The sequence below is a fragment of the Nannospalax galili genome, unplaced genomic scaffold, assembly GCF_000622305.1.
Source record: "Nannospalax galili isolate Female #2095 unplaced genomic scaffold, S.galili_v1.0 scaffold128, whole genome shotgun sequence".
Lineage (NCBI taxonomy): Eukaryota > Metazoa > Chordata > Mammalia > Rodentia > Spalacidae > Nannospalax > Nannospalax galili.
In genome coordinates this window covers 2346302-2354422 of record NW_008360322.1, presented here as the reverse complement: position 1 = coordinate 2354422, position 8121 = coordinate 2346302, and the positions used below count along the sequence as shown (strand labels likewise).

At 33.9% G+C, this 8121-nt stretch overlaps 1 protein-coding gene across 1 annotated transcript in view; it reads right to left on the bottom strand.

Moving 5' to 3' along the window:
- The window catches only part of Ythdc2 (YTH domain containing 2), an 87814-nt gene that overhangs the window by 48148 nt on the left and 31545 nt on the right, over positions 1-8121 (bottom strand). The window contains exons 13-17 of the mRNA XM_008825254.3: positions 4181-4359; positions 3764-3860; positions 3600-3687; positions 3437-3517; positions 767-849 (exon numbers count right to left, since the gene is read on the bottom strand). Coding sequence (XP_008823476.1) covers positions 767-849; positions 3437-3517; positions 3600-3687; positions 3764-3860; positions 4181-4359 — 528 coding nt within the window. The remainder of the gene's footprint in view (positions 1-766; positions 850-3436; positions 3518-3599; positions 3688-3763; positions 3861-4180; positions 4360-8121) is intronic.

The window sequence follows — 8121 nt, the reverse complement described above, 5'->3', positions numbered from 1 at the left end:
AGAAGGGGCAGAAAGATTGTAAGAGGCAGAGCTTATACTGAGTTCAATATTGTGTAACTGTATTCATTGAACAGCAAACCTAAAAATTTTATAGCCACTTTTGAAAGAGATGTATCTTTGCTCTGGAAACTGTTATTGAGTATGTTAAAGATGTAATGAAATGCTTCTTCTAAAAACTAAATTAAATTTTAAAAAAAAAGCACTTGCTACCAGGCTTAGAGACCTGAGTTCTAGCCCCAAGACTTATATGGTAGAAGGAGGGAACCAACACCTGAAATGTGCCCTCTAAGCTCCATACATGTGCCATGGCATGCATGCACCTGCAGAAACTGTTATTGAGTATGTTAAAGATGTAATGAAATGCTTCTTCTAAAAACTAAATTAAATTTTAAAAAAAAAGCACTTGCTACCAGGCTTAGAGACCTGAGTTCTAGCCCCAAGACTTATATGGTAGAAGGAGGGAACCAACACCTGAAATGTGCCCTCTAAGCTCCATACATGTGCCATGGCATGCATGCACCTGCACATAAGTAAGCTAGCAAGCGCGTGCGCACGTGCGCGTGCGCACACACACACACACGCACAAATGTGATTAAAATTTTTTAATTAATTTTTTACATACCAAAATGGTTTGCTTGACAAAATGTAATAATTAAGACTAATGTGAAAGGTAACATTTTATAAAAGTAAAATGCATGAAATATGTAATTCATATGATATTTGCATTCACATGCAACTAAACAAATGCACAGTAAACGTATATTACCTGCCTTTTCGCTGTATAGCACTAGCTTTGGAAATCCATACCATTTTTAACATTGTAACAAGATTCAGTGCATCAAAGGATTTCTGTAATATTTAAAACATCTTTATGTTATAAAAGGTATTTAGGAAGAAATAAGAAATGCTATCAATATATTTTAACATGCAAAGTTGAACTTAAAAGACTCCTCTTGATTAAATGATTAAAACACAAACAAAAGTAATTAGAACATATCAATTCTTAAAAATCCCAATTTTCTAATTATAAACATTCTAAGGAAAAGGAATGAAAAGCAAATTCAATTCAGAAAAGCTATAAAATTTCCCATTCTGTGCTTTGCAAAGTTATTTTCACTCTACATTTTAATGAAAGCAACTGGTTCTCAAGAGACGCCAAGACTAAAAATAAATCTATTCTCTGAAGATCATTTTTCTAGCACATTTACATCATTTTAAGATACAGGAGTAAGATTAGAAAAAGACATTTACTGACATACTTCTCAGTGAGCTGATTTGGAAAAATGGGAGTAATAATTACTAAACCAAACATCCTAGAGTAGAGAATTTTTAATCCTTTCTGCCTTACCCCCTGCTGAGTTATCAAGAAAGCTAGCCTATCCTAAATGTTACAAAGCAAAATACAAAAAGAAACTATTAGTAACCTCAGACTGCCTCAAAGAACCTAAAATAAAATCTACTTTAGAGAAATATTTCAAAATACATTCCTAACTAGACTATACACTTCAGTGATGTCTGCTTTTCTTAAAATAATTGCAGAGTACAAATAAAAATCATTCTATAATAAGTTTATAGAATTTTTAGAAAGTAAATTACTTAGCTTTAATGTTTTGCTAGTTTTATATGTAAAGTAACTTTTGAGAGTATCACCATATTTAAGTCATAATTTACTTGATAAATACCTAAAGAAATTAATCTCTAAAATACTCAAATCCCATTTCCTTCACCTATATGTCATTTTAGAACAATAAAAATCTGAAGTTCCTGGTTTTTTTTAATTTCATGGGACAGGCTCTTACAATGTAGCCTAAGCTGGCCTTGAACCATAGATCCTCCTGTCTCAGCTTCCCAAGTACTTGAATTACAGATGCCTACTACTACGTCCAATAAATCCAAATATTTAAAGGCTTACCAACTCAGTTTTATTGATACTATTGTAAACAATTTATTCTTCCTTTGCCATGAACCTGACCAAAATCTGTAATAAATTTTAGTCTGACATTCCTAAAAAGGACATTCATGCATTGCACACTGGCCAGGCGTGGTAGTGTATACCTTTAATCCCAGTACTTGGGAGGCAGAGGCAGGCAGATCTCTGTGAGTTCAAGGCCAGCCTGATCTACATAGTAAGTTCCAGTACAGCTGGGGCTACAGGGAGACCCTGTCTCAAAAAGACCAAAAAAAAAAAAAACTAAAAATTATTATTTATTTTCACTTAATCATCTCTTTCCTTAAAACACCAATTACCTCTATCATTTGATCTAGTAAAAGTTACAGGCACTGAAAATTGTTAGGCATTCTAATGTTGAAAAAGTAACTGTTATCTTTTGATTTATATCAGAGACAAGCAAACCTTTTGTAAAGGGCCAAATAGTAACTTAAGCTTTGACAGTCCGTTATAATTACTGAAAGAGCATTATAGTATTCAAAGTAGCAATAGACAGGAGGTAAGAGGCAATAAAACTTTTTCCCACAAAACTGGGTAATGATGTGCTGTGTTGGCTAGAGCAACGTTGTGATGTGGTTGACCCGGGTTTAAGTTTTTGTCAGTTTTATGTATATTCATGTGTGTGCACATGTGGATACGGGAGCCAAAGGTCCATGGCAGGTGTCTTCCTACATACTAAAACTGCAGCTTGTGGATTGGGCCAGACTGGCTAGTAACCGAACCACAAGGATCCTCCTTATCTCCACCTCCCCAGCACTGGGATCACAAACACACAATGCCATGCCAGCTTTATCCTAGGTGCTGAAGACTGGAACTCAGATCCTCATGCTTGCATGACAAGTACTGTATCAGAATGAGCCATCTCCCAAGCCTGGTTATTAGGGTTCTGTTTTGTTTTCCTTATTTAATCAAGGGTCTTTTTAACTAAATGTCTTCTGAACGTCTACTACATATCATATTTAAAGCATTGGTGATATGGCAATAAACAAGATGAATATGGTCCATGCCCACATGTAGGAGGGAAATACAATATATGCGATCAAACTGCCACACTGTGTGACAGAATTTCATTATAGTTACTCAAACTCTTTACTTTCCTTCTAGTATTAAGTAGAAGCTAAGTTTTTGGAGGGCACCTGGGAATTGGGTGGGTTTTTTTGAGACAGGATCTCACTATGTAACACTGGCTGACCTGGCCTCAAACTCACAAAAATCCACCTGCCTCCACCTCCCATGTGCTGTGAGTAAAGCATACACCACCACATCTAGCTAGAAGCTAACTCTTTTTGTCTAATTTGTTGGAACATCAAAATATATTCCATATAATGAATTTCAGGTAGAATATTTCATTTACTTAAAACAGCATTTATTATGCTAAATTCATCTATAAAAATGTTTTCTGCTAAAGAGAACGGGTTTTATTAAAGTGGTTACTGGAATGGAACTCAATCTTCTTCATTTAAATAAACTATAACATATTCAACATACCTCTTTCACTTTACCAGAATCAATAACAAAGACAACATCATTGACTGTGATGCTTGTTTCAGCAATATTGGTAGAAAGGATCTGTAACAGGATATTACTTTATAATTAATATCAAAATAGATTAATAACAAAAATTAAACATAAAAGATTTTATGACACTCACTATTTTTCGAACACCTGCAGGTGGATTTTTCAATACCTTCTTTTGATCAGATGTCTGCATATTTGAATGAAGCATAAAAACTTGGTATCTGTTGTCAAAAGAGAAAATATACTATAGTACCTGAGTGTAATTTTCAGTAACAAATACAAAGCTTTATATTTTACCTGTGTGTATTATCAGCAAACCGCTTGTCATCAAATAGGATGCGATCCCTCAAACCAACAATTTCATCATATCCAGGAAGAAAAATTAATACTGCACCTTGGAAAAGAATATTTTTAATATTTAATCTTATGAAATCAGAAGCAATCAACAGAACTAATTATAAGGAACAATATCATGTGACTTCATATATTCGTATATGATCATAGGAGAACAAGTATTCATGTATTACTATCAATACAATTAAGGAAAAATTTCCACAGAATACTAATTTTTGTCTTTTTTTTGGGGGGGGGGCTGAGGACCTAACTCAGGGCCTTGCACTTGCTAGCCAAACGCTCTACCACTGAGCTAAATCCCCAACCCCCAGAATATTAATTTTTAAATAAATTTTTCTCCAGTTCTTTCGCAGTGCTTACCAGCATCACAACTATGGCAGATATTATATAAAAGATGCATGATCAAATCCAAGTCTACTTTTTCATCATCAAAACTATGATGATAAGCTTTCAGGAGCTCTCTGTCTTCTGCACTAAGGTCATTTCCATTTGTTTGAACCAAAGAACTTTCATCTAGATTTCCAAATTCCAGTGAAGCACTAAGAAAAGAACAAATCCATTTTTACTAAAAAGAGTAAAATTATTTTCAACAAACATATCCTAAGGAAAGTAAGTGATACTTCAGGTACTATCTATAATTAAATTCATGTGTTGATTTCAAGCACATTATTACAATCTGAAGGCATTTCACCAAAACAAATGACTAATGACTTATAAGCATATGAAAAAGTTTAGCATAATTTTTCACAAAGACAATAGATATCAAAACCACAATGGTACTACTTCACAACAAAGAGGATGGCTATGGTCAAAAGGCAGTAAGTGTTGGAGATTAGAAAATACTGCAACATTCCTACATTCTTCCTTCTAGGAACTGAAGAATGATGTGGCTGTTCTGGAAAACTCACAGTTCTTCAAAAGGTAAACAGTGTTCACCACATCCCCCAATAATTTTACTCCTAGGTATAGACAGAAGACAGAAAAAAATATAGCTACATACAACTGTCAATAACAACAACAACAAAAATCTGTATTCAAGCTGGGCGTAGTAGTGCATGCCTTTAATCCCAGCGCTCAAGAGGCAGAGGAACATGGATCTCTATGAGATCAAGGCCAGCCTAGCCTCTATAGCAAGTTCAGGTCAATTGGGGCCACAAGGAGACCCTGTTTCAAAAAGACAAAAAAAAAAACAAAAAATAAAAAAAAACAAATGAAAATACCTTTGTCTTCAAATGTTCATATCAAAATTATTCCTAATAGTCAGAAATGAAAATAACTCAAATATGCATAAAATGATAAATGCATAAGCTACTGTATGTTAACAGAATGGAATATTGGTTACAAGTAAACATAAATATTGAAATTGGTATCATAAATGAAAAGAACATAATTTCAAAAGACCACATTATCATATGGCTCCATTTATGCAAAAAGTCCAGAACAGAGTAAGTTATAGTAACAGGAAGATTAGTGGCTGGCCTAGGATCTGAGAGAATTAGGGAAATAGAGAGTAATGTTAATGTTAACAAGGTTCTTTTTGTGATGAAAAATGTTCTAAGATTGACTGTGAAAATACAGAACCAAACCAAAAACAAACAAACGAATTGTAAATCAAGTGGTATATGAGATATTTCAATAGAACTATTAAAAAACTATTTATCAGCATTCAGATGCAAAGGGAGGTGGATCTCTGTGGGATCAAGGCCAGACTGGTCTACATAGTGAGTTCTAGGCCAACAGGCCTACAGGGAGACCCTATATCCAAAGAACTAAAATAAATAAATAAATAAATAAATAAATAAATAAATAAATAAATAATAAATATAAAAATTGTTCATTTAACTCTATGGGTAACTCTACAAGTAAAAACAAATTAGCTATGCTTTTTTTCAAAAGCCAGAATCAGGATAAATTATTAAAATAACTTGCTTTTTCATCTTATATATAAAGATATGAACTATAGCTATTATTAATAATTATCAGCAAGATTCCTAGGAAACTCAGGTCAGCCCATTTCTCCTCAATTTAGCCTAATTCCTCTCAAAGAGTTTAATATGTGTGTGCATATATTGTCTTCAACAGGAAAAATAGCAAATTCATGCAACTTTATAATTGAAGCATTTTGAAATCTTCAGCTGTTTTTAAGTATCTGTTTATTGTTTCATATTTCATAGCAGGTAAATGAAGATGACACATTCTTTGTTTAAAGTTATACATTCTAACTACCAATATCAATAACCTAGTAAACATAATATTACATTTCAGTATTTGAAATTTGTAATTGATAACATGGTAATTTATGAACTAAAACGTCTAACCGATCGAGATATATTATCCAGATAACAGCTTCATTTGGTAATGAGTAGTGTTTAGTGAGCTATACTTACCATAAGAAATTTAAAGTGTTAGCCCAAGAACTGCACGTTATAGTACTACTACTGAATGACAAAACAGAAAAATCTAATATATCAGGATAAGTGCTTGGATCTATCAAGAACTTTAAGACAGTAACATAACATCATCACTTAATAAGGTTAAAATTACAAAAAGATGTAATACTTCAAACATTGACTTCTTACTAATATCCAAGGCTACATCTATAGAATTATTTACAAAAGCCAGGTAAGATGAAACATTCTGTATGTTCTTGAATAGAGGGCATCTATGATTTTTAAATTTTGGAATGTTCTTTTAGGAGATGCGTATTAGATTAAAACACACAAATTAGCAGTATATTGTATAATACATAAAAATTTATTTTTAATGTCTAAAAATCCATATAACTTATCTAAATATGATTTAAATTATTTAAATCTCTAATAAAACATAATTAGGACCAAGAGACATAGATCCACATCTGGAGTGCTTGCAAAGGATGCTCAAGCCCTCAGTTCAATCTTTAGCACCATACCAAGAAAGAAAAAAGACAGCTTTCTGCTTTTCCCATTTTGTTTTCAATCAAAACAATGTATGTTCACAATGTTAAAAAACAATTTTACGAAAGTTTAACAAAAATTCATAGCCACACAATTTAGAACCTTTTCCAAAGTCTTCAGTCATTTCTTTTTATACTGCCCTATCCACTAATTCATTTTTCAGTCATCATCTATGAACCTCCACTTACTTCTACAAACTTTTAAAAATTTTTATTTATTATTTTTATTTTTATGTGTACATGTGTATTGCCAGCATATATGTAAGTGCACCCATGTCGTGCAATGCCTGTGAAGGACAGAAGTAGGAGTTAGATCCCCTGGAACTGGAGTTACAGTTGCTAGCTGCCATGTGGGTGCTGGGATTCGAGCCTGGGTGGTCTGCAAAAACAGCCAGTGTTCTCAACTGCTGAGCCATCTCTCCAGTCCCACTTCTACAAACTTTATATCCACTCCAATCCCTAAAATTTTCAGTAAATCTTCATTCAGTCTCTATTATAACAGCATAAACATTACATATTAAAACATGATTGCCTACCCTTCTGTAACTTTTTTTTCCTAGAGTAATAACTGCTAAATTTTTATTTGCTTAATTTTCTCTGTATTGACCACTAAATCTTCCTATATTCTCCAATAGATTCATAAGGGTTTTTTTTTTTAATATACTCAAAACATCAGGTAATGTTTTTCCTCTACACTTCACTCCTGAAGCCTTCCATACTACTGTGAGACTAGACAGGCTAGTGAGCTGTCATCATACCACTGGCTCCTCTGTACCAATCTAGACAATTTCTTTCACTAATCCATGCTAGATCTACTTGTTTTTCAGCAGGTGGGGGTGACAGTGGGGGTTGTTTTACTTTTTTGTGTGTGTATACACACTTACATGCATGTGAGTTTCTCTGTGTGTGCGTGCGTGTGTGTGTATATATGTGTGTGTGTGTGTGTGTGTGTGTGTGTGTGTGTGTGTGTGTGTGTGTGTGAATAGTGTGAAGATCAGAGGTCAATACGAGGTGACTTCCTCAGTCACTCTCGATCATACCTTTTTCTGACAGGGTCTCTTCTTGAACCTGACACTCACCACCTGGCTAGACTGGATGACTAGCAAGCTCCCAGGATCTGCCTGTCTCCATGTCCACTATGCTAGAGTTACAAGACATATCAACATCAACCATGCATGGTACTTTTATGTGGATTCTGGGGATTCGATCTCCCATGCTTGTACAACAACCACTTTACTGGCTGGGGCATCTTTACAGCCCTACTTTCTCTCTTATTAGTGGAGCATAGTCTCTGATTCCTGATAAGGGTAAAAGTATGTTTTCTCCTTTTCCCCTACAGTTTTCCATCTCATTTATTTTTATTTAT